A 27,629-nucleotide genomic window follows, 5' to 3' on the forward strand; every position below is an offset into this window, starting at 1 on the left:
TATTCCTTCAAGCATTATATATAATCATCTTTAAGATGTCCTTAAAACAATTTTTTTAAGACTTTTTTTTAGAGCAGTTTTAGGTTCACAGCAAAACTGAGAGGAAGGTACAGAGATTTCTCCTATACTCCCAGCCCCTAAACATGCACAGCCTCCCCATTATCAACATCCTCCACTAAAGTGGTACATGTGTTACAATCGATGAGCCTACACTGACACAACATCATCACTCAAAGTCCACAGTCACCTTAGGTTCACTCTTGCTGCACATTCTATGGGTTGGGACAAATGTATAATGACATATATCCACCACTGTAGCAGCATGCAGACTATGAATGTTTTCACTGCCTTACAAATCCTCTGTGCTCCACCTATTCATCCCTTCCCTCATCCCAAGGCAACTGTAATTTTTTAAAAATTACTTTTGTTTAGGCTTAACTCTCCTATATAAGAATCATATAATGAGTTCTCCAAAGCCAAAATAAATCACTCTGATGCTATACAAGCTTTACCAGTGGTATTACTCCTTGGATATGAACTGTTAAAAGTTTATCCCCTTTACCAAGGAAAAAAGACATTTAAAAGATGAAACTTAGACCTGAGAAAACTAGACATTGGCAAATCATTAATATGAAACAATCAGAATAACTGTCACGACAATCAAAGCCATATCATAAACACGTCATTATCCCATCATCAAACCAAAAGAAAACCCACCTTTGCAATGCGGATGCCATTGACCCACTGGTGCAGGGTCCTCACATCATCACAACAAAGGTATTTGATGTACTGAGACTTCTTCTGGATCTGTGGGTGCTGCAACATTAAAGCAAAATCCAACTAAGTCCTCTGGAGAACTAAGGGAAATAGACAACTCTATGAAAGCTTCAACATATCCTGAGGAGTTACAGGCCATCAGAGTAATGACCAAATAATTTAAACCTCTTACATGGCCGTAAGCCCAAATAAAATGACCCATAAGTATTTTTACAAAATAAACTAAAAAGAAATTTGTGTTAAATTTTAGGTCAAGATGTCCAAGTTAAAAAAAATCCTTCACATCATGGGAAATTCCCAAATACATCTTCTACATTTCAAAGAAACAAAAGTCCATCAAGGTTAAGCAAAGTCAGCAAAATTCTTTATCTATAAGACTATGAAAAGGGCAGAGAATGTCTGATTTTACTTCAGATCCACTGAAATCACGGGTTCAGAGGACTCCAAATGCCCGTCTCTGGTCAAGCTCCCAGTGCTTCTCTAGGTGAACAGTGGTGGGGTGGACGAAGTAGGCCCAGCACCTGGGACACGTGGGGCGCCCACACTGCATAGTGGGGCTCCCTGTTGTGGGTGGAGACCGCCCTGCAGGCCCCTCCACCACAGCAGGTGCCCTCCAGGGAAAGAGCAGCTTTTCAACCGCATCCTCAAACTGAGTTTTTACAAACCAGTTTACTCTTCAGTTGAGGCTTGGATGGGAGGTGACTGACTTGACATTGGCTCAAAATGCAAGTGCTAGAACAGACTTAAGGTATTTTAATTCCACTGGGCCACAACCACTAGGTCCCTGGGAAGAAAAACTCGAAATCACACTTGGTTCTGGACTTAATGATTGTTAATTACTACTTCTCTTTTCAGTTATTCTGAAAAATAAACAAATAACAATATTTTACTTGGAGAAATATTTAGGTTTATGTTCAATGATAAGAAAGAGGCTTTGAAAATTCTCTAACCACATTGGTTTGTTGTGGAAACCCATGAGATCAATTAAATAAGAAATCTGAATAAGTCCTCCATGCAGCAGAAATAGACAGCCACCAGTGCAAGTTATGCCTCTGCATTGTTAAAGGCTCTGGGCTACAGTGAGAGAAATGCAAATCCATTTATTCTATTCTATTCTATTCTCTGCTTACAAAGCTCCTATGATAAAGCATTTAATACCAATCCCAATTTAATTATTGAAGGTGATAGTCAAAGTTTTAAACATTAAACCCTCAAGAATAAGAGGTTAGCAAAACAATACCTAAGAGTTCTCTCTCCTGACAAGACAGGCTCCACAGCCTTCTCTTGGGATACGTTCCCTTGTGCTTATTAAGTCACATTATAATAAACCGCCACTGCAATCTTGAAAGAACAAAGGAGGACAGGTGGAGGATGTATTTTTCTATAAAAGGAAGAATTCTATCTCATTCATTCACTTAACAAATATTTATTGAGCAAGAACTGTTTGCCAGATGCTTCCAGTAGGTGCTGGGATACAATGTGAGCAAGAGGCCACAGTTCATGCAGAAGACAAAATGGGCTGACTGAACAGCTTTCTCAGTGTTGCCAGCTCGGGCTTGAAGAGCTGTTCTCCATCTCCTGCTTCACTGAGGCCCTGCCTACAGAGCAGGTTCAGACTCCTGAACAAGGGGTGACAGGCTGGCACTCAGCCATCATCACCATGCCCTCCCTCTGTGGGGATTTATAAACCATTCTTGACTGACTCCTTCCATTTCCCCAGAGCAGAGCTACCACACCTGGGTATTCCACCGCAGCAGTGGTCCTGCCTGACAGTGAGTGTGTGTTCTATTCATTCTCCACACAAAGGAAGTGTTTTTATCAACACAACGTCAGAGAAAACCAAAAGGAAACAATCCTCTGTCCTTTTCTCCTCATCTCTCTGAGCTTGGAACCCAAATAATACCCTGAAGAGTACTACGATACAATCAGTTGAGTATCTGCAGATTACTTGCTAGTTTAAAATTCATTTTAGGACCTCAAAAATTCCTTTGCCCCCTCCCACTTAAGACATTACTTCTGTAGCCTTCATGATGGTCATCCAGGCAACGACACCTCAGGAGGCTGCCTGTTCCCATAATAGTTATTTTATTAAAGGTAGCACTTACTGCGCACTTGTTATGTACCGGGCATTATGCTCAATATTTCAGGGATATTAGCTCATTCCACACTCACGAAAACCCTACAAGTTCCATAGTATCATCTCCACCATCCGAGAAGAACTGGAGGCACAGGGGGTGAAGACAGCACTCAAGGCTGCTCGCCAGTCAGGGAAGAACTGGGATCTGAAGCCAGGGGCTCTCATCCCAGGGCCAGGCTCTTAACTACTCTGTCACACTGCTGCCTTGTTCCAAATTTGCTGCCTCTCTCCTCTTTCCCCCCAGTGTTATTCCACCACTTTTAAAGTCCCACAAGAGCTGAGCGCAAGTGTAGAGGAGACAGCTGTTGCCAAAAACCAGAAGCTCAACATTTAGATTCTTAAAGACTCCAGAGAACACATATTGAACAAATGAACAGCTATTAAGAAAGAAAGGTCATCATTTCACTTTTAAAATGCTGTTGATGTGGAAGGTTTGCATTCTCTGATAAAAGGGGAAAGAGCTGAGAATTAGATAAAAACATCTAAGAATAAGAAACTCTAGATTACTCTTGTGCGATCAGATGATTTTTCTGTTTATGCCAAAAATTGGATAGAGACAGGTATTTCTAAAACTCTGTAACTACAAGTGATGCTCTAACATCCCAGTCCAAGTGCCAAAGGGAAATCACTGAATGTAAACTACCCATTTATTACTTTAGAGACAAATATGGGCTTAAAATTAATCCTCCCAACTGACATGTAAGATGGTAAAAAATAAGACTATATAACACCCCTATCACTTCCTCATTATCATACAGGACACCTCTCTATTAATAGCAGTTTTTGACAAGTTCATGTAAATATTCCACCCCTAAACCCTAACCACTTTTTCCTTCTTACCTAACAAACTGAAATAAATTACTTCGCCTCACTTCTTTAGGAATGAAAATTTAGATCTGGGTAAGCTGAGCTCTCTTCCAACAATTATTGTGGTATATATTTTTTAAAAACACAGGTTTCCTTTAAGAAACTTAATTATACATGCATACGTGTGTCCCAATAAGCGTGTACCTCTTTCAGATAATATATCAACAAATGCCCTATTTATTCCTATACTGTCAAATTTCATGAATAAGCTCTTCCCATCATTATTTTTATTATTACCTTTTAAAAAAACTAACTACTAAATGATGTGTTTTTATTACTTCCTACAAGTGTGTATCTATTTCCTGTATCCTGCATTTCACTGTAAGGACTCAGACTCAGTCATTACAGCCTGAAGATAACAAAAGGGATCAGACCCTATAAATGTTTACATTTGCATTTGTGTAGATCCTGTGTGGCAGTATTTTTCGGTTTCACTTGTTTGTCAGAACACATATACTCAAAAATAAAGATACTTAAATAGGCAAAATCTAGTAAGACTTTACAAGAAAAAAGATATGTCTTAAATACTAATAGTTGAGTGGTCTTGGGCAAACTGATCTCTCTAAACCTCGGTTTCCATATCTGGAAAACATGGACCTAAAACAGACTGTGAGATTGATGGGTACAGAACTCCCAGTGCAGCACCTGCCACCCTTGGTTCTTTAATCAATGGTGACTGTTATTTTTACTGTTATTTGCACCTAGTGGTATGGTGGGGATTTTTAAAATTTCAATATATTGAATATTTCAGGATATAAATAGATCAGCAATATAAACATATGAATTTAGCTTAACCTATTAAACTAAAAACAAAGTACACAAATCATTATTATAAAACAAACAAAAAACCCCTCAGAACAAAAAAATTTTTTTTTTTTCGAGGAAGATTAGCCCTGAGCTAACATCTACTGTCAATCCTCCTCTTTTTGCTGAGGAAGACTGGCCCTTAGCTAAGATCTGTGCCCATCTTCTTCTACTTTATATGTGGGACGCCTAACACAGCATGGCTTGCCAAGCGGTGTCATGTCCGCACCCGGGATCCGAACCAGCGAACCCCAGGCCACCGAAGCGTAACATGGGCACTTAACCGCTGCACTACTGGGCCGGCCTGAGAACAAAAATATTCTTAATCTAGGAATTCTGTGAGTTTCAAAAGGGATTAAAATAACTGTCAGTGATCATAATTAATTTTAGCTGTAGCAGGCACGCTTGGATGCCTTCCCCACAGCTAGAGCCTCCTTCTCCCCTCTTTTATGACAGAACCCCACTTTTGTTTGGAAGGCCACTCCTCAGCTCAGAGTGTGAATTCTGGCTAGTCGAAGCCCCAAACCATGGCTTTGTTCTTTGCCGTGACTGGGTTAAGAGCCGGCATGTACTGCGGCCAGTGACCCTCAGGGGAGGGCTGTGGGTAGCTCCTGAGAAATATTTCCTTCCTCTTAAAAAAGACAAACGAAGGGAGAAATAGTCTGTCTTCTGCTAGATTCTGCTGGGTGTCCATGTGATCCTAGAGCTGCAGTGGCCATCTGTGACTGTGAGGTGAGCCGGCCTGAACATTCTCTGAGCTGATATGCAGCAGATGGAAGAGAGAAAGAGGGAAAGAATTTGGGTTCTCACCAACAACCTTGTGGCATTGAAATAACTAACTCTTATTGTCTTCACGTTATGAAACCCCCAAATAACCTTCATTTATATGAGTTATGTCTATTGATATTTACCTTATAAGAAATGAAAACTAAGAAAAAACTTCCACTACTCAAGAGAGCAAAGATATCATCACATGTCATGTAACCTCTTAGGAAACTCCATTATACATTGGTGAGGAAATGAGAGTGTAAAAGGCAAATAACATCTTAGCATTATTAGAAGAGTACTTCTGACATCACAGACCCCTTGACAAGGTCTCAGGGACTCACAGGGAACCTTGGACCTCATTTTGAAAACTGCTGGATTAAGCTACTTTGTATCAACTTTTAAAAAAATTATTTGCTGCTGTAACCTAAATGATACAGAGGTATTCTTCAAGAAAGGGTTATTTAATAAAGGGTTACCATTACAATACACCTAATTTTATCAAAGCAATCAAAACTCTTCCCCAAAACGCTAAACCACCACCACCCCCCAACCCAACTGACACTTCTCAGAGAAAAGCAAAATTAAATGATGATTATTAAGACCTAAGTAGTTACGAAGGGGTTACTAAGAAGGAGCCAATGAAAAAAACTTAATCATCCATAATTACCCTGAATTTTTTAATGCTGTCTTGATAAAGTGTGTCTTGATAAAGACAACATTAAAAAATTCAGGGTAATTATGGATGATTACTAAAAATTCACTAAAAAATATCAGTTCTCAAAAGTACAGACATAATCAGTGTGAAAAGCTCAAAAGTTTGGATAAAGGAGGAAAAAACTCACTAAAAATAGCTCAGACAGGTCATAATACACAAGTGGGCTATCAGGGCTACAGTTTGGGGGCAAAAGAGAGACAAAAATTATTTCTGGACCAGATGAGAGCCAGTCCACTTTGAACTTGGGCACAGTGCCCTCTGATGGTTCTGCTGAGTAAGTATAGAAACACACAGAATACCTATGTCTCATTTTTGGCTCTGAACTAAATTTTCCTAAAATAAGCCTGCTATTAAATGAAAGTCTCAAATTTATAATCTAATCTATTTTATTAACTATGACACAAAGCTTACAATCCAGTATCTGTATCTTAGTAGCATCAATCTAATGAAAGCCACTGAGCTAAGGTCAGTTGTGGTAGAACACAAGCTTCTTTTCCTTACCATTCTCAGTATTCCTTTAAAAGCCCACAGAAAAGAGCAAAAATCATATACTCGATGGAGAGCGAGACTATTCTAAAATGTCCAATAACCTGCTCTATGCCTAACATCAATTAACATTCCTAAGAAAGAGAAAAGTTTACCTTCAGCACTAGGCAATAGTCTGTAGGAGCTTTGTACTTGTTCCGATAGTCTTGTCCATAGTAAACATTGACATGGTCCAGCTGGAGAAAGCACACCAGATCCCGAGACACCTAAGAGAAAAGCACCCAAAAGGCTCAATTAACAGTCGGGCACAAACAAGCAAATATCATCCCTGGTAACAGTTTCTAGATGAGAATCAAAACTTTACCAAGTAGAAATTACTGCTATTTTGTAGAAGACAAGACAGTGACATTCTCTACAAATGTTTCTTCTTTAATTCATGATGCAACAAAAAAGGCAGTCCATTTCACTTACTGTCTTGCCTTTCACAATGAATAGTGACTTGATGGAGAGGGTGGCATTTTAAAGGGACTTTAAATATAGTATAGTATATTAAAGAAAACATAGTATAAGAGAGCTCTCTGGAAGGAACCAGAAAGTGTCCGAGTTCAGGGCCTGCAATGCATACCTCAAGTACAGTGATTCTCAGGTCAGGGCTTCCTCACCAGTTAAACAGGGGCAACAATCCATACCTCTCAGGATGGTGGTAAAGACAGGATGAGATGATACTGTAAAGAGCTTACAACAGTGCTGGCCCCAGTAAGCAGAGAAGTGACAGCTACCAAGGGGCTCTCAGCAGAAACACAGTATTCAACAAGGCTGAAACACCTACAAGCCCAGAAACCTATTCTCCCCAAACAACAAGAAGTCAAAACTGCTCTGGCAGAAGTTCCAAACATATTAAGTAAAAGTATGATTTCAAATTTAGCAAGAGAATCAAGATGGCCCCCCAATGACGAGAGAGCGGACATTTTCAGGTTTCCTCTTCATTATAATGGATCAATAAACAGAGCAATATTCTGCGTGTCCCACCCAAGCTGAAACCTGGATTGACCCTGTCAGCACACTCACAACGAACTGAAATCAATAAGCACAACGAGGAAGCCCAGACACCAGCAGGAGGGACACACCTTTGCTTTCCCTTTTGGGACATAGTAGATCCCAGACGCTCGCAGGAGAAAATAGCGCTTCTTCCAGGACTTCTTGCCATCATCCTTCAACCACAGGACGCCTTCGATTTCTGGTACAGTTACAGAACTTCCACAGAAACATTCCTAAAGTAAGAAGATGATTTGGAAAGACATACAGTTCTTGGATTCTCAGAACAAAGTTGTGTTTACCCCTGTGAAATGCATGACGCTGTAATTAAGCCCAAATGGCTCTGTAGTAAAACCATGCTGCTAATTTCACCACAATTAGAACTTTCTATTCTAAACATAATATGGATTTATTTCAGAACTACTCTGGCAATCCCTACGAATTTTTGCCTAACACTGTTTTGAAGAAACTAAGGTGAAATGTCAGCTGAGTTGCATATGACGGTACCTAAATGCACTTGTAAACAGCACAGTTATACTAAGTTTAGTAAAAGTCTCAAAGCTAACATAAGCAGTAGACTTGATTTTTCTCCAAATTAACACCACATTTAGATTAGGTGTCAAGCTGAACAGAAATATACTGTAAAAGAAAGCAACATGTTAAGTGAATGATTAAACTTTCACAATTTAAAAACTATCAATTTATATGATTCTAAAAGAAAGAGGACATTTATTTTTTAAATATTTAATACTAGGCTAAAAAAATGTAAGCAAATTCAAAATTTTGAATTCTAGTCTATACTTAGGTAAAATTTAATTTAAAAAATCAATCACGCATTTGGAAAAAGAAAAATAGAAATCCTCACTAAACATTACCATAGGACATTTTGAGCCTAAATTAATTTCTCTCTCCCCAAAGTACAGATAAATTAGGACTCATAAAGAGGATTTTTCTTAATTGTAGCTAGTATCACTTATGAAAAATTGAATGCTGATCTTCATTTTCATGAACACGTTGAAACACTATATAAATCTATATAAGTCTCTGCCATGAACATATTGAAACACTATATAAATCTCTTAGTATATATATCTGAATATATATGAACTTACTCAGTATACACTCCTATAGCATTAGCCCTTGGGATAATCTTGGAGTAGGTTTCAATGAACCCGATTTACTTTGAAAATCACAGGAATAAGAAATTGTAGTGTTGGAGTTTCAAATAAAATAAGCATGAAAATTACTTATATTTGAAATACAGATTTTAGAAAAACAACATTCAATTTGAGTATTGAATGTCAATACTCAACTCTTACTTAGCAAATAAGAGTTTATTTAGGTTTTCAAACATACTAACTTCTTTGATCTTAGTTTTCTAAAATCAGCAAAAGCCAAAAAGCCAAAAATTCAATCACGTTTGAATCGTTTTATTACTCTTCAAAATAAGAAGGCGTACATATTTTTTAAAAATAGTCATTATGACTTTTAAATTATTTGAATTATTTAAGACTAAGGCTTGAAATATTTGGTAAACAGCTAACTATACTCAAATTTCTCTCGGAGCAAGCAGATAAAACAGCAGTCCCATCCTTCATTGAGCAGCCTTTTCTCCCACTAGTCAGCCCCTAAAAGCTCGTGACTCCACTAGTGTATTGGTTGGCAAAATAGTAGTTTTTAAAAGGTTCTTCAGTGGCCTAATGTTCACACAGCTGAACTCTCATCAGGTTATGGAAGAATATAGGCTTCTCTATTTACAACTGGTATTATAAATATACAGCATTAACATATTTGACTTCATATTTAATATTATAATGTGCAGCAAAAAAGGGGGAGGAGGGAGTGAAGAGTCATACCTCCAAAAGCACTTCTTTGTTTCTATCTGCCATCTCAGCTGTTTCCTTTTTCCCGAGAAGATAATTCTGGAAAAATGAATGAAAGTTGAAAGATAGATTCACTCTATAATTCCCTTGGCACAAGTACATAAACAATTTCTTCTAGAGGCACAGCAACTCTGTGTCAATTTCTGCCTGTGTAGAGAGAGAGGAGCCCTCCTTTGAAAAGCAATCTGTGCATGGGCATCTCACTAAGAAGCCTAACACCGGCCACCTCCCTCACTCATCCGTTAACCTTGAATTATTCCAAAAACTGCCCTCCTCCAAATCCTGAGGTGGCAGCACATACAACAGCTGGCAAGCAGGTTGTGGTATACCTAATGGAAGCTACACTTACAGGACTTGAAAGGTTTACAAATTATTAACGATGAGTAAGGCAAATTTCCTTAAAATATGCTAAGCTTACCTGATCCAGATGCAGAAAATTCTGTCTACATTCTGGCTTTTAAAGAAGAAATCCAAAATTCTCTGAGACTATAATGATTTCATTTGCTTGATTCAACTAAAATCTTATTTCTAATTATTAGCCTTATGAAAAATTTTTCCACAATCACCCATTAAAAGATCTGTTGGTAAGTGCATTCTTCACTAAAAATATCCAGTAAAGATGTGTTATGATTAAGCTGTCTGAAGGATAACTATTCAACAACTTTAATACTGCTACTGTTTTTTCTCATTACTACTTTTTATAGTGGGGTTGATTCCTCTCACCTACTAATTTTTATAAAATATTTGGGTATTAGGAAGTATCAACTGAAACATTATTTTGGAATAAGCAAAGATGCCAAATAAATCAAGTAACATATATTAGAATGTGAAACCATTTATAATCAAGGTTACTGAGATTTTTTCAAAAAATAATTTAAAAAAGAAATAAAAATAAGGGTTAACTGGATGAATGGCTGAAGTAGAGAAACTTAAATATGTAAGTACTTTTCCCATGGATGAGAAACTCACCAAATAAATAGCTAGGTTCAACAGAGCTCTGGATCACAGGGAGCAGAACCCTGGTGACTCCCTGGAGTCACTTCTGCTTCCCCAAGGGCTCACCCCAGCTGGCTCTGTGGGACTGGTGACCTCTTGGAGGCCTGACACCTTGGTCCCAGCAGACTTTCTACCTCAGCAGTAGTGAATGTTCCCATGGGGTTTTGCAGTCACAATGCTCCAACCAGGTGGTTGCCAGTTTTTTAACTCTATTCACTTAGCAGTATTAGAATAATGTTAAGATGAACATTTAAAAATCCTGACCTCTATAAGTTATTCAGTCTCACCTGTGGGTTTTTGAAAAGTGCATATTTTTCTATACGCTCCATAAATATAAGCTTGTTTTGGCTATCTCTCGTCCAATTAAGAAGATTTTCAACCAAGTTTTCATGGTCTTCAAAAATTCTCTCTGTCTCAAAATAAAATATCAACATCTCATCAGTATACATCAGAACTACATCCAAGACACGAAACCTTGTCAAGTAATTCACAGCAGAACCACAGAATCTTAACCAACAGTGCAGTCCTTGACCCTTAGAGACTATCTGGTCTTCCCTCGATTTTCAAACAAGGAAACATGCCCTAGTGGTGTTAAGTGACTTCAGCAAGGTCACACAGCTGCTGCACGGAAGAACTAGGACTACAATGTAGATCTTCTGATTTATAGGTCTTCTTCAGCCTTCACCCTTTTCCCATCCCACCCTTAAAAAACCCAACATGTTAGTTGCATTTCATAAATTCTGATATTAAAGTATTTCCAGTAGTATTCAACTCTCGTAATTTTTAAAATTTCCAAGATGATTTCTTCTTTGATTCATGAGTTTTGTCTAATTATAAACATAGATATATTTTCTAATTTCCAAATTAGGAATCAAAGAACATATCCTATATACTGAACATATGTTCAAAGAACATAGTCTAGATAACGATTTTTTGAAATTTCATAAGAGTTGCTTATAGCCTCACAATTGAATCACTTTTTGGAAATATTCATTTCTGCCTGAAAAGAATGTATATTTTCCCATTATTAGTGTTCTAAATACATCTATTAGATCAAACAAATTATTTTTCAAATCTCCTGTATCCTTTTTGTCTGCTTGATTATATTGATCACTGAGAAGGTTCTTAGGTGAAAAGGTTCTACTCTGAAGGTTGACTTGTGAATTTCTCCTGGTAGTTCTGTCAACTTTACTTTATACATTTTAATGCTATTATTAAATAAAATTTAGAATGATTATATCTTCCTGGTGAAGATGTTGGTTCTCTTTATCTCTAGTAATGCATTCTGCTTAAAATCTATTTTGTCTGGTACTAACAAAGTTATCTTTTTTTTTTTTTTTTTAAAGATTTTATTTTTTCCTTTTTCTCCCCAAAGCCCCCCCGGTACATAGTTGTGTATTCTTCGTTGTGGGTTCTTCTAGCTGTGGCATGTGGGACGCCGCCTCAGCGTGGTCCGATGAGCAGTACCATGTCCGCTCCCAGGATTCGAACCAACGAAACACTGGGCCGCCTGCAGCGGAGCGCGCAAACTTAACCACTCGGCCACGGGGCCAGCCCCAAAGTTATCTTTCTTTTGATTAGTGTCTCTTTACATTCCTTTACTTTCAACCTCTCTGTGTCTTTAGGTAATGGGTCTTTTGTTATTAGCAAATGGCTGAATTTTGTTTATTCATCCTTTCTAACAGTCTTTGCTGTCTACGTGAATAATTTACATTTATCATAACGTACTTCCACCATCTTGTTTTGGGTTCTTAGTCCCTTCTTTTCTTTTATTCATTCAACAAGTACTGAATGACCACATATTATCTTTGAAGCACTCTGCCATGTATGATTAAATAATAGTTACTTAACACACTACAGTGAGTTATATAAAAGGTCATGGAGAAATAGTACACATATGGGTCTTTAACCAATGGCCATGGAAATATTCCAAAAACTCACATCCAAACATCTTCTGTGTATTATGATGCTATATCTATGAACTCAAACCTTCCTAATTCTCTAAGAATAGTTATAAATGAGTATTGTAAGAAAACATTTTTGTACATGTTAGTAAACTTCTAATAACTTATGGTTTACTTTTGGGGGTTGTATATGTGTGTTCTAAGAGAAAGGGGTTAGTAAACCTTTATTTCTCTGGAAACTGCTATGAAATACTTTAAGATATAATAGGTAGCAAGAGTAATGCAAATACATTTTTTAAATAAAATTGCAAGTTAAAATTGATTACTAACTCCATAAAGCCTAATAAAATAATTATTGCAAGGTTTCCGTAATCACCTAATATTACAAAAAGAAAACATTTTAAAGGAGTCAATAGGAGTCGGCCCTGTGGCCGAGTGGTTAAGTTTGTGGGCTCCGCTTCAGCGGCCCAGGGTTTTGCAGGTTCAGATCCTAGGCATGGACATGGCAACGCTCATCAGGCCATGTTGAGGCGGCATCCCACATGCCACAACTAGAAGGACCCACAACTAAAAGTATACAACTATCTTCTGGGGGGGATTTGGGGAGAAAAAGAAAAAAAAAAAAAAAAAGACTGGCAAGTTGTTAGCTCAGGTGCTAATCTTTAAAAAAAAAAAAAAAAAGGAGTCAATAATGGTACAAAGAATGAGGAATTTTTAAAATTAGAAAATAGCATACCAAACCACGAATCACAAAAGAAGACTTAGCACATCTAGTTAAAAACAAGAAAGATGTGCTTTCTGTTTCCCCTGAAATCAAACACTGGTGTAAAGACTTCAGTACAAGTGTGAATAAATATGAGTCTTTAGTAAATGTCTTGATCTATGTAGTTCTTATTTGAAGGCAAAACGTATTTTGTCACTTAAAAAAAAATACAACTTTGTTCTAGCCATAAGAAAATCTGAAGTGAACTGGAAATGATCTTGTATTCAAAGAAATCTCAAAATAATTGAAAAAAAATAAAGTAAAAAAGCCAAGGTTATATTATAGGGAAAAAACATATAAAGAAGTCTCAAGGTGCTTTTATCAACATGAAAACTGTTGGAATTATATAGAAATTAAAACATAATTAAAGCAAGGATATTACTAACCCATTTGTAACTCAGAGATGGTTTCCACCAGCGACCAGTCTGAACTATACCCGCAGTGGGATTTGTCCATCAGGTTATCCAGCACTTGTCTCACTGTCTGCCTCTCATCCACCATCATTGTCTTAGAACTATCGTCAGACATGTGGACTCTAATCACCAGCTGTAACAGGGAGAAAGGCAATTAAATACAAATCAAAAAACAGGCATTCTAGAAATTTCTTCCAATATCGAGTAATGTCCTTAGTTAAATATTAATTAAAACACAAATAATGGCTTTATTATGCAAGAAAGATATTCTAAAATTAGGTATCAAATAACGTACCCCCAAAAATTTAAAGCATTTTAAAATTAGAATAAGAGGTAAGATTATAATAAGAAGACTATTTTGTTTTGCTCTTTTAGGAGAATTTTAAACCAGAAAGTTATTTCTTTTATAATGCATTTTACCTACAAAAAATACATGCAAAAAATATATTAAGAAGAAATACTCCTCTACCTCTCCATGTATCTTAGAGGTATGTTATACAAACAAGGCCACTTTTCATAAATCCGTAAAACTGATAAAAATCCCAAACCAGGAAAAAGCCCAAATATCACCTTTTTCACTTGTGCCTCTTTAATCTTCTCTAGGGCAACTCTGATCTTCTCAGCTTTCAATTTTGCAGCCTGTTCTTCCTGTGAACACAAAGCACTTCAGATAAACCAATGCTAAAATAATGAGAATTTTTTAGAAGTCTTTTTATCCTTAAGGATGTTGCTAGGATTGAATTTTAGTAAGAATATAACTTCACCCGCTTACATAGACCACATTTTAAAAATAACCCTGTTCATAAAGCAAGAGCATTTTTAAGATGCAGACTTGAAGATCTCTTATAATAAGACTAGGTTCCATATTCTAGACAAAAAGAAATCTGTGCTACAGGAAATTAAGGAGCGTGATCCGTCAATCTGAAGCAGCTGAATTTCAGCTTCTGGGGTTGGGGATACATGAATGTCTAATGGGCTGTCTGTGGGCCTGCCAGTTTGTCACACACTCACAATCCCTCGACTCTGAATTTATACCCCCTCCAAAGTATGGGCAATTTTTTGCATACTAACGTTTTGTTCTGTTACACTGAAAATGTATCATCCATTATAGAAATAGCAAAAAACAGTTATCAGTTTATTTCTTTGCAACCATATAAAAATCCTTAATAAAAACGGTAGGTATGTTCTCATTAGTGTACCAACACAAAAAGAGGAGGCTGCATTATATTCTAGGTTTTACTCTACTTTGGAAAATCACACAATTTAATCAATATCTCATGTCAGTAAACTCAAATTTGTTTCTATTAATTCATTGATAAAATTTTTTAAATGCCAAAATTTCCAAATATTTAATTTCTAGTAACTTCTACTTTAGAAAATTTTGATTATAAGTAGCAGTAAAATTATCAAGAACTAAAAGATACTTAAACTATTTATCTATTTTTTCCTAAAATAACATACAGTACTCTAATACAGGTACTTACTTGTACTTTCCAGCAATAGGCCATGGTACACTGTAGCATTACTCTCCAGTTGAAAAAACTCATGTAAGTAAACCTTTGCTTATAAAGGATTACTTTCTAATTCTAAGCTTTTGATTACTCTAGAAAATATCTCAGGAAAATATAAAATGCCATCTTATATATTCCTTTATTTAAGACTTAAAAAAAACAAAGCAAAAGAAAAACCCAATTATATCAGCCAAACTTTAAATTTGCTCTGGATTGTGATCAAATAAGCCATGTGTTTGCTATTTTTCATTAAAAAGCTAAAGCTTCCAGAGCAAAAAGCAAAAACAAAACTCAATTCATTTAATAGATTTATTCCTTGTTCTCCTAAATTCTGTTGGCTTTCTTATTTCTGAACTGCTTCTCTTTCCATTTCATACTCTAGGCTGTCTCCCCTCATTTCAAGCTTAGTATTTACTACTCTGTGGAACAGAGAAGAAAACAAGTAGGAAGACAGTGGGCTTGTTTGCGAGAAATCTGATCCTAGTCAATGAAGGGAGCCCGTGAATTAACATAATAACCAAGGTCTGGAAATACTATCTGTAAACCCAATTAGAGAACAAAGAACTTTATTTTAACAATGGAGAGGGGTAAGATAAGACTTGATTCTTAGACTATCATAGATATATTCCTTTGATTAAAAGACTAAATCATCCCATCTCCCCTTTATGCAAATAAAGAAGAGAATTATAAAATATGTTGACTGTATATTTTAACATAAGATAAAACTTTTTTCTTTTTAAACCAGGCTATAAAATGAGAAAACTACTGTCATTAAAATTTTCAGTTTCTAGAATTCTGTATCTTAGAGAAACAAAAGCATTATTAGTCAAAATACCAATTATATGTGATTCTGATGAGTAGAGTACTACTCTATAAAGGAATTTTAAATGTACTAGCATTTTCCCGTGGTTTTTATGAAATCAGTTATTTGGCAGTTTTTTTGGAAGAGAAAGAGGAAAGCAGAAGTTTCATGAGTGTTTTCTCAATGGAATAACAACTTTATGTTCCTCATGGCTCATTTGCCACATCCTTATGGTATGAATGGCTGTTATGGAGAAGAAAATTTTGCCAAGGTATATTTTAACAATTCACTTCATGTTCCTGAAAAGCAAATTTAAATCTCAAAGTCTGATGAAAAAAACCTGCTACATAGAACTAATGCTTTGTGTATTTGAAATATAAACATGAACTTCTAAAAGACCAAATTCTTTAATGATATTATAACTAATCTGCAGAAGTAAAAACAAACAAAAGTTTAGAATATGTTCTCAAAGCCAAAAAGCATTTTTAAGCAAAAGAGAATATTCATGAGAATGAGAAGATAAGCCATAGACTAGGAAAAAATATTTGCAAAATATTTATCAGAAATATCTGATAAAGGACCACTATCCAAACTATACAAAAAACTCTTTTTTTCTTTTGAGGAAGATTAGCCCTGAGCTAACTGCTGCCAATCCTCCTCTTTTTGCTGAGGAAGGTTGGCCCTGAGCTAACATCCGTGCCCATCCTCCTCTACTTTATATGTGGGACGCCTACCACAGCATGGCTTGCCACACGGTGCCATGTCTGCACCTGGGATCCAAATCAGCCAACCCCAGGCTGGTGAAGTGGAACATGCGCACTTAACCACTGCGCCACCGGGCCAGCCCCTACAGAACTCTTAAAACAACAAGAAAATGAACAATCTAATTACAAAATGGGCAAAAGACCTGAACAGACAACTCACCAAAGAAGATATACTGATGGCAAACAACCCTATAAAAAGATGCTTAATAGCATATGTCATTAGGGAATTGCAAATTAAAACAACAATGAGATACCACTCACACCTATTAGAATGGCCAAAATCTAAAACACTGAAACACCAAATGCTCATGAGGTTCTGGAGCAACAAAAACTCTTATTCATTGCTGATGGGAATGCAAAATGATACAGCAACTTTGGAAGACAATTTGGTGGTTTCTTATAAAACTAAACATGCTCTTACAATACACTCCAGCAATCACGCTCCTTAACATCTACACAAATGAGTGGAAAACTTATCTCCACCAAAAGAACCTGCACATAGACATATACAGCAACTACTTATAATTGCCAAAACTTGGAAGCAACCAAGATAGCCTTCAGCAGGTGAACAGATAAACTGTACCACATCCAGACAACGGAATATTATTCACTGCTAAAAAGAAATGAGCTATCAAGCCGTGAAAAGTCATGGAGGAAACTTAAAAGCATATTGCTAAGTGAAAGAAGCCAATCTGAAAAGGCTACATACTGTATGAGTCTAACTACATGACATTCTGAAAAAGGCAAAACTATGGAGGCTGTAAAGAGATTAGTGGTTGCCAGGGCTTGGGAAGAAGGAGGGATGAATAGGTGGAGCACACAGGATTTTTGGGAGAGCGAAACTATTCTATATGATACTATCAGGGCAGGTATACGTCATCATCCATTTGTCCAAACTCACAGAATATACAACACCAAGAGTGAACCCTAATGTAAACTCTGGACTCTGAGCGATAATGATGCGTCAGTGTAGGTTTATCAGTTGTAAGAAATGTCCCACACTGGTGGGGGATGTTGATAATGCGGAGGCTATGCATGGGATATATGGGAAATCTCTGTACCTTCCTCTCAATTTTACTGTGAACCTAAAACTGCTCTAAAAAATAAAGCTTATTCAAAAAAAGAATATAAGAATTTAAATATTATATTTTGATACTGGTTATAAATATGAAAACAGTATTTTCATACTCCCATTTTAGCATAATATTATTTGCCAAATACAACAGAATACAACCAGTGCTATCTTTTGAAGCACTGACATAAAAAGTGATTCAATTATAACATTAGACTCCCAATTCAGTTTCTGTTCCACATGCTACCTGGAAAAAAAGCTGACACAGTAGAAGAAAGGATTAAAGAAACAAAGAGAGAAGTGCAACAAATTAACATACATTAAACCAATTAGATTTCTTAGCCATCAATAAGAAACCATTTTTATGTACAGCTAGCTAGGGCTATTTCAACATCCAAATTCAGCTATTCTTCCATTTGCTGAAAATACTACACTTTAATAATAACTACATACATTTTTCTGTGTTAAAATTGTGTCAAATTCAAATTTAAGAGCTATGTGCTTAATTTCAACCTAGGCAAATCTTCATTTATTCTTTAGTTTATTAACAAGGATAATCCTTGCTAGAAGCTTTTTGAAGAAACTATTGATCAAGATACCTATAACTTTTTTTAGAGGCTGAATATCATCACTGGAGTAAAACTGGAGATAAAAATAGTTATATAAAACTGCAAGACTCATAGTAGTTTATGTTTCCTGTGGATAATAAGCTCTTCCTTAGAAAGTTTAATTTTTATCTACTACATTTAAGCTATCATCATATCTTTTAACCATAACAACCTAGGAAAGGAAGAAATTGTTTCAAGCTCACAGAGCATTGTGCAAAACAGGAAAGATCAATAAATCTTTGTTGATGTGTTTAGATTAGATACTTAGAAGACATCTAATAGTTTATTTATAAAGGCAATGCAAATCTATGTTCAATGTCTGCAGCCCAAGTTTAATACAAAGAACAAAGCTTTATTCATCTCTTGTTCCCTTCTTGTGGTTAAAGCTGACAAACTCAGGTCTTCAGTCTTCTGCCCCTTAACTTCTATCACTGTTTGTCCCACAACCATCCTAAACATAAGTAAAAGATACCTCACACATATAACAACTTAACTTTCTCTTCTACCCCTTCTCTTAAAACAGCAAGAGACAACCCATTTTCTACCTGAAAAAATCCTGTGTGGCTATCAATAACAATCAAATGCCAAGCCTCCTCAAATTTACATAAAGGACAAAAACTCTGTGAAGATCTTATGATTAAATGAAAGCCAACGCTGTGGTTACAAAGTGTTGGAGTATTCTCTTCACTGTAAAAATTAGCACACTTACAGAAAGAGTTACAGTTGCTAAGAGAAGGCTAGTGAATTCCTTCAACTAAGAAATTATTAAAGCTTTGTGGGTTCAGAACAAACCCAACTGAAATTAAGGGGCTAAAGAGCAGTTAGCAGTTTCTTTGGGATCTAGTTTACTTCACAGTTTACAACGATAAAAAAGTTATGTAAATTAAAATGATTCAAAGAAAACTTGGAGTGATAAGATTAATGCCCATGAAATGCTCTATTCTATAAAACTGCTGAGAGCCAAAATAATAATAGTAACAATTAGTTTACTTCCCCTGAAGAAATCCTAAAACTGACGGACTCACTGAGAAGAGAAATAACATTAACTGAGCACCTAAAACTTGCCACATACTCGGAGGCGTGTTACACCCAGTCTCTCACTTAATTCTCAGTAACGCAAGGCCAATACCATTATTACATCCACTGTACTGATTAACTAAGGCCCAGAAAGATGAATCTTTCTAAGAGCAGACAGGCAGTTACCAAGTGACTAACTACTTGCTCTTTCCACTATAACTGCACAGTCTTTTTTGTCCTTAAGAGTAATAGTACAAACTTTTGGGATTGCAGTAGATAAAAACTGCCTGTCAAAAATAAGACATTCAGGGGCCAGCCCGGTGGCGTAGTGCTTAAGCTTGCATGCTCCACTTTGGCGGCCCAGGGTTTGCAGGTTTGGATCTGAGGCATGGACCTACAAACTGCTTATCAAGCCATGCTGTGGCAGCATCCTACATACAAAATAGAGGAAGACTGGCACAGATGTTACCTCATGGCCAATCTTCAAGCAAAAAGAGGAAGATTGGCAACAGATGTGAGCTCAGGGCCAATCTTCCTCACAAATAAATACATAAATAAATAAACTAAAGGACTTTCAGTAACATAAGAGCTTTTTCATAGGTTCTCTGAGGCAAAGAAAATGGTGGTTAGCATTACAGCAGACCTTGAAACCTCGACAGTCACTAAAGGACCGTTCCTTTATGTGACATGTTTGCTGAGACTATGCAGGCTGAGGTTTGCATGCAGTGGGTACAGAGTCCCTGCTCTCAGCGAGCTTACATTTAAAGAGACAAGACAGTAAAGGAGGAGATGTGTGCTAAGTTGTCAGTGATAAGTCCTATGGGAAACAAATAAAGCAGGGTAAGGGAGAAAATGGTGACAAAAATGCATTATTAGATCAGGAGGTCAGAGGAGACCTTGGAAACGGCACCCAGAGATTTACAGGTATCAGATCAGCGACGTCTTTGCCTACTGCTCCCACTTATGGCAAAGTAGTCCTGTGCTGGCACTAATGCCGCTCCTAGAAGAAACTGGTTGGCACTGTTTTTGCAGAAACTCCCAGCTCAGAACTATATGTGGGATAGTTATTTCATGAACAGTGGTGTAGTGACAACTGGATTGGTGATGAAAAACCAAACGTTCCCTTTGCTGCCCTGGCCTAAGCACAGTGCTCCTGTCTTCATTCTACTGTGTACTAACTTCCACGTGTCACAATGTCCTAGTTTGCAAAGTGCAGACAGGAGGTGGGTTAGTGACTGGGGCACCATGTTCTCTGGGTAAGAGGAACCACTCTGCTGCACAGGTAGTGTGCAACAGGTATAAACCCATTTTAGCTTCAAAACAGCCAGCACTGACATCGAATGGCCCATGGCTCGGGTCACCCAGGAATTTCTGCCACTTCATCCTTGACTCCATCCCCCACTCCACCTGAGCGTTTAGATTCCATGCTACTGAATCACATTCCTGCTCAAACTTCTTGTTGTACATAAATAGGACGGTATATAGGAGGCAGCTAGAGCCAGATGTTGGCTACATACACCAGGATTGCCACAACTTTTGGATAACAGGAGAAGATATGATCTGAGCAATGATGCTCTGGCACTGCAGTTGGTATCAGTCGCTTGGGCAGAGGGAGATGAGAAGTTACTGCTGCACTTATCCAACACTTGCAGAACAACTCTCCCCGTGGCAGGAACTTTGTTTTATTCACCGCCATATCCCCAGGGTTGTAACATTGTCTGGTACAGAGTAGGTATGCAGTAAATATTTGTTGAATGGATGAAGTTATTCTCTTCAATACTTTCCCAGTGCATTTAGAAAAAACACAAACCCCTTAGCATGCCTTGCATGATCTCATTTCTGCCTATCTCAAAATTCAAATCAAGACACTACATCTTCATTCAACTATCGTGGCTCCAGAAACAGTCTTTTGTTAGCTTTTCAAACACGCCAAGCTCTTTTGTCCGCGGTGCCTATCTACATAGAACACTTCCCTTCACCCTCAAGCTGGCTTCTTTTCATCCTTCAAGCTTTAGATTCAATGTCACCCCCTTAGAAAGGCCTTCTCTGATCTTACCATCCAAAGGGAATCAGGCCCAGTCCTCTCTCTGGTATTCTCTATTGCTTTACCTTGTTTCCTTTGTAGCCCTTACCATGATTTAGAATTTGTCTACATGCTTGCTTGTCAATGTTTTTTATCTATCTTCCTAAGTCGACTGTGAGCTCCTGATGGTGGGCACTCTGTCCATTTTATACAATGTTACAGCTCAGCACCCAGCACTGTGCACGCTCAACAAGTACTAGTTGAATAAATAAGCAACAAAAGTGGTGAAATGTTACATTTAATCTGAGCGCAGCTTCATGACAAGCTTCATTTGAGCACTGAGATACTAAGTGAGAAGAAGAAAGGTGCCAAACATGGTAGAGGGCTCAAACCTGGGTAAGAGGGAGAATGGCAGCATTCTGAATAGAAATAGAAATGTGAAAAGACGATGGATATAAATTGTGAGGCCCCAGGGAGAGAGTGGGTAAGGAAGCTAAAGACCTGGGTGTTGGAGGTGCTGGTAAAATGCAGGTAAGCTTCCGGGAAGTGCCTGACAGCCATCTGGAAATGTGCTGCTCTCAGGGAGGGAGATCTGACCTCGACCAGAGATCCCTGTTGAAGCCAGGGCTGTGGATTCCAGGGAAAGAGAGTCCAGAGAGAAGGAAAAGGGAAGAATCTGCTATGGTTTTAAGTACAGGGCTATCTGCTTGGACATCTACACTTCCCTGATCTGTAAGTGGCTTCTACCCCTTTCCTAGATCTATCTTAAAGAGAGGAACTCAAGCAAGAGAAAGGGTTTCATTGCTGACGCTTGGGTCTTCTCTTTGAGCTGCTTCTCAGGAAGATTTTAATTTTAGCTTTATCATCTTCTTTTACAACTGTATAAAGTTAAGAAGAAATGAGTTTTTAAAAAACTCTTAGATACAATAATAACAACTAAGAAACATTACCCATATTACTATGTATATTTTTCAGAAACTTCCTATAACCAAGACTGACATTTTTTAATTTAACATTATTTAAATAAGAAAATGAAATAAAAACAACTTAAAAAGAGGTAGGAAGCTACTCAGCTTCCCTATTCTGCTATTCCTCAGTTAATGATGACAACAGTGGAAAGATTTTAAATTGATGTAAGATACCAGCCCAGTGGAAATCCAGCTGAACCAATTCAAACCATTCTGAGGGCAGAGAACTGAGAAAATTGCAGCCTTCTCTTCCAATTTGATTAAGCTAATTAACGTAAAGTAAGATTCTGCTTATATAAATAAATGTTTTAATTAAACAAAGAGTTGATAACATAAACAAAATTAGAAAACAAAGTTTGCTAAGGAAACTCACAGATGGATAACCATTAGTAGTAAAAGTTAAAATTAAAACAATGATTTTTAGACTTTAAAGAGCAATACAATGTTAAACTTGAAAAAGTGCAACGTACTTGGGAAGACTGTCAGGTATCTACAAAAGTTAAAAACAAGTAAAAAATTACTGAAAATATTTTCTATTCTCAATATTTTCTGACAGTCATTAAGATCAGTAAATAATTACCTTCAGTAAGAGAAAAAACACCTCTATGAAGGACAAAGGTGCTGAAATAAGAAAGCACAATCTGAGAAATCTGAGAGCACAATCAAAACCAGAAATTATATTTGACCCATAAAGCATAAATATTTACATGCAGGTGGAAAGAAGAAGTGTCACCTTGGTCAGCAAATGGGCAGGTTTTCCTGCAATGTTTCTCAGAAGAAGGGAGGTTTCCCTGTCCAGATAGGAATGCTTGTGCAGAAAAGAGAGAGAAAAACAAAAAAGGCAAAAGAAGTCAGTGGAGGTTTAATGTGTTTAAAATATAAAGTAGACAAAAATGATTCTTTATCATTAATCCATCTTTTTCCTAAACTCAGTGAATGGTGTCCAAAAGAAAATCAAGGGGGAAAAAAGGAAGAGGGAGGCAAAGACACCACCTACGCCAGCAGGCATGTCCGAGTTGCTCCTGCTGCCCTCCCTCTGGGAAAATGGATCATACTCCGCAGAAAGCACAGAGCCAGTCTGTCTGCTAGGGCAGCGCTGGTGAGCACCGTGCACACAGCACAAATATCAGGTGTCGAAGATCAATGACCAGATTCCTTCCTCTTGTTAAAGCCTATACAAGAACTATATAGCTTTAAACAGTCTATTCTTATGAAAATAGAATAAGACTACATCATTTTTAAAACTTCTGCAAGCATTTCTGACTAGTTCAATGACAGCCACACCAAGAGGAAAAATGTCCATAAACATTTTGCCTAACGGATATCACTCTTCAGTAAAATTTTATGAATTCACTCGTTATATCAGAATACTAATAGGATTGTGTTGCACAGTAAAGGACCTGAACAGCAAATAAGTAATATGAACAAAATATTAAGAAATGTTGTTACCTTAAATCGGTTAAATTAATTCAAGCAATTAATATATTTTCATAAAAATAATTTTTGAATAACATAGTCCCTAACTATCCTTGTCTCCTTTAATAACTTTTAGTACCATGTTGTGAGGTAAGTTCTGCAATCGTATTTAAATTCACATGGTATAAATTCTAACTGTTTTGATATATATGTAATTCATACTTGCCTGTCCCTAAATAATTCTAAGTTAGTATTTATTTTTTAATGCTATTGAGGTACTAACCACCATTTAAAACAATGCATGGCACAGCTGAGTGGAGTTACAGAAAATATTCTATATTTTATAAATCTACCTATATATCAAGTTATTCTTGAGAAACAAATTTTTGGAATATGTAAACAAATACTAGACCATTCTTAAAGTTGTCACAGATAATCAAACACACTTCAAGATTAGAAACAGTACTACAGAAAATGATATTAATGTAAACATTGCTCATATCTACAACACTATCTGGAGATGGGTTTGCTATATGATACTTCATTGCCTGCTTTAATTCAAGATGAACCTTACAAGCATATTTTCCCCTTCCACTCACTCCTGGAAAACAACAACAACAAAGACAGAAATCTAAGGTTAAAAAAAAAAATTGGACATATTCATCAAGACTAGTACTAACAAGGTCAAACAATAACAAGAACAGAGACAATTATACCTAGGGCCTCATTTACATAAATGGTGTAATTCTCCTAAAGGTAAAGATTAGTTGGCTCATCTATAATGACACTAGGTAAGCAGAAATTTCCAAAAATTCAATTTAATTTGAGGTTAACAAGCAGCTAAGACCAGGGAGACAATTTGGAAGGACAATTAAAAAGAGCAACTCTAACTTTCATTGTTCTTACTCTCATTCAGTTTTTGCTGTTCACACGTAATGGGAAAAAATGTATTCCTACACCACTGTGTAAAACATATAGAAAATAATTTCCTGAAAACCTACCCCTATTTACTTTATCCTACCCATAAAAGTTACTTTCTCAGAAAAAGATCCCCCAAATGAGAATATCTGTATTCAGACAATTATATTTTGAATTTTTAAAAATAAATCTGCTTCAGGCCATCAAAACAAACTATTAGTTGGTAAATATAATTTCAGATATTAAATTCAAGTTTAAACTTCAAAGAAATCTTATAAGGTTTACTCATTCAGTCCTCAAACTCAAATCACTTCAAGACTTCAAATCACCAAAATCACCTGTAATCTGATCAGTAAGAAACAATGATATCTATTTGTTTAAAGACTTAGAAGTTATTAATTTAAAAATATTAAAAGGTTTAAATAGCTTAAAATAAAAAGGGGACAACCATTTAAAGATTTTTTTTTAAAGATTTTATTTTTCCTTTTTCTTCCCAAAGCCCCCCAGTACACAGTTGTGTATTTTTAGTTGTGGGTCCTTCTAGTTGTGGCATGTGGGACACTGCCTCAGCATGGCCTGACAAGCAGTGCCACGTTCGCGCCCAGGATTTGAACCAGTGAAACCCTGGGCCGCCCAAGTGGACCGCGCAAACTTAACCACTCGGCCATGGGGCTGGCCTTGGGAACAACCATTTAGGTAGGTGACCCAAAAAATATGCCACATCTAAACAACGAGGCCACAAACAACAGCTGACCATGGTCATCAGTACTCTGTGTTTGGGAGAGTCACGTAGCTATTCGCTGCTTAATCACTAGAGGGAGGCCAGGTCTCCACATTCCCTCCGTCTAAGCTACAGGTATTGGTAGCAGAAAAAAACGAAAATCTAGAAACCAGAAGCAGCAGCAACCTCCTTCCTTCAACAAAAGCCTTACTTTATTTATCTTCCCCCACTGGCGCCAGTCATCCATTGCACTAGAATTCCTCAGAAAGAGGGTGGAGTTGCAGGAGAACTGGCTACTGGAGAGATGCAAGAGGGGTGAGAAGAGCAGTTGCAGCTGGAGGACTGGCAAAGTAGAAGACAGTGGTTTGGGCACGTCGTTAGCTCAGCCTTCAGTCTCAGCACCGGCCGCTGATAACAAAATGCACAGAGCTTCTTCCAAATAGGGCCTTCTTGATTTTCTTTCATCCACCACTAACAACACAAAGTCAGCGGCTTATTTTTAATCCCTTTCACTAGGTTATTAAGCCAGTTTTCCTTCTCTCTTCCATTTTTCCCCTTCTTTCATTTAGTCAACTACTGATTTTCAACTTTGAGCCTGGAACCAAGCCAGGCACTGAGAAGCAAAGGTGGCCAAGATCGGCCTTCCTTGCTCGCACAGTCTCAAGTCTAACAGGGAAGTAACGAATGCCTACAAATCAGTGGGTGAAGCGGTCTGGGAGCAAGGAGGAGGTGTGGTACCTCACCCCAAATTAGACGCTCAGGAAAGTATTTCTGCAAAAGCTTAAAGTCCTGGAGGGTAAGAGGCGGCTGGGAGTTGGGAGTGGGAGGTAGAGACAGAGCAAAGAGAGAGAGAGCAGCAGTTCTCAAAGGGAGTGGTGCTCCCTGCCCTCCAGGAGGCATTTCAGAAAACCCTGGGGAGACTTCGGGCTGTGACAATGAAGAGGAGGCGGGTGTTACTGGTATTTACTGGGAGGGTAAGTCAGAAGTCCTAGACGCCCGGCAGTCATGCAGTGATGTCACATAATAACAAAAGTCCCACATCACATGTGAATTTCTAATGTCCTCAAATGGAAAGTCATACAGATGGGGAACCCTGTTTATAACAATCTGAGCTTAGAACCTAACTATTTTACACATAAACGCAAAGATATTTATGTAACTTTAATACTCGATGTCTCTTTCAGAATGCTATTTACCATGTCCAATAAATGAAGGGAAGCCTGCACTGTGTCTTGTTCAGAATTTACCAAGAGTTATTCACTATGTTGGACAGTCATTTCACCAATGGAAACCTGGCCTGAAGTAAGAGTTGCCAATACCCAAACTGGCAGGATCAGTGTGCACTCTGTGGCATGCAAATAAATGACAGAAGACATGTGAAATTCCTTTTAACAAAATGAAGAACTAAATACTATTAAATTAGTGAAAAGACATGAAATGCAGGAATTTCACTGAACTTCATTAATAAAGATTATTTAAAAAATATTTCACATTACTGTCTTATTTAAAATATTTATAGCACAATAAGAAATCTATATTGTAAAAATCCAATATTAAAATCATTTTATCTCTGTTTCATCCCACATTATAAGGCAGGGAATGATTCTGTCACTATAATTATCAATAAAATTCATCTCATTTGCAAGAATTTTGTCCTTTCCCATTTTCTTTCCTTTGACAGTCTATAAATTGTCTCAGTACATTATCCCTACTTCAGTTAAGGTTATTTCCCTTTTTCTATTACGGTATTCAGGTATGTTTTGTCTGCTATTATTTATCATAACACATTTTAATTCTGGGTCCGCCCATATTTCTGATTTCTTTTTCCTGTACTACTTGTAAAAAAAAATGACTTCTGATCTTCTCACTTCTCTTAAATCCAAAGTTCTTAATTATAAGTAGGTATAGAATCTGACCATTTCATTGCGTCTTTCAATATAGTGGTGGCCAAGCACTTAAAAAGTGAAATAGGTATTATTATATTATAAATTACTTTTAGGCTATTTCTCCTTCATACTAGGTGTTAGGGCATTAAATTCATTAAAAACATAGGTATGAAGGTAAGTTACATTATCTATGAATTTCATTCGGGATACTAAAGATATAGTGTTATAAATTATTTGTTATTAAATGGGGGTATTGGGACTGAAAGGATTGAGAACTGCTGCTTGGGCAGAAGAAACAAGAAGATGACAAGGCAAGTATTATAGTAAGTGTGGCTAATGCTTATGAGTGTGGGGAGGGCTCGAGGTGAGGGTGGA

General features: G+C 37.1%; 1 protein-coding gene across 9 annotated transcripts in view; it reads right to left on the minus strand.

Annotated features, from left to right (window-relative positions):
- RAPH1 (Ras association (RalGDS/AF-6) and pleckstrin homology domains 1) overlaps positions 1-27,629 on the minus strand; it is a 118,569-nt gene that overhangs the window by 43,497 nt on the left and 47,443 nt on the right. For 7 of the 9 annotated variants that reach the window (XM_070508429.1, XM_070508426.1, XM_070508428.1 and 4 more), the window contains 8 exons: positions 23,047-23,121; positions 14,119-14,196; positions 13,522-13,681; positions 10,756-10,877; positions 9,446-9,511; positions 7,682-7,825; positions 6,710-6,820; positions 718-816 (listed from right to left, as the gene is read on the minus strand). In XM_070508429.1, the coding sequence (XP_070364530.1) occupies positions 718-816; positions 6,710-6,820; positions 7,682-7,825; positions 9,446-9,511; positions 10,756-10,877; positions 13,522-13,681; positions 14,119-14,196; positions 23,047-23,121 (855 nt within the window). The remainder of the gene's footprint in view (positions 1-717; positions 817-6,709; positions 6,821-7,681; positions 7,826-9,445; positions 9,512-10,755; positions 10,878-13,521; positions 13,682-14,118; positions 14,197-23,046; positions 23,122-27,629) is intronic. The other 2 variants (XM_070508425.1, XM_070508421.1) reach the window with 1 other exon arrangement.

The sequence above is a fragment of the Equus asinus genome, chromosome 4, assembly GCF_041296235.1.
Source record: "Equus asinus isolate D_3611 breed Donkey chromosome 4, EquAss-T2T_v2, whole genome shotgun sequence".
Taxonomy (NCBI): Eukaryota; Metazoa; Chordata; class Mammalia; order Perissodactyla; family Equidae; genus Equus; species Equus asinus.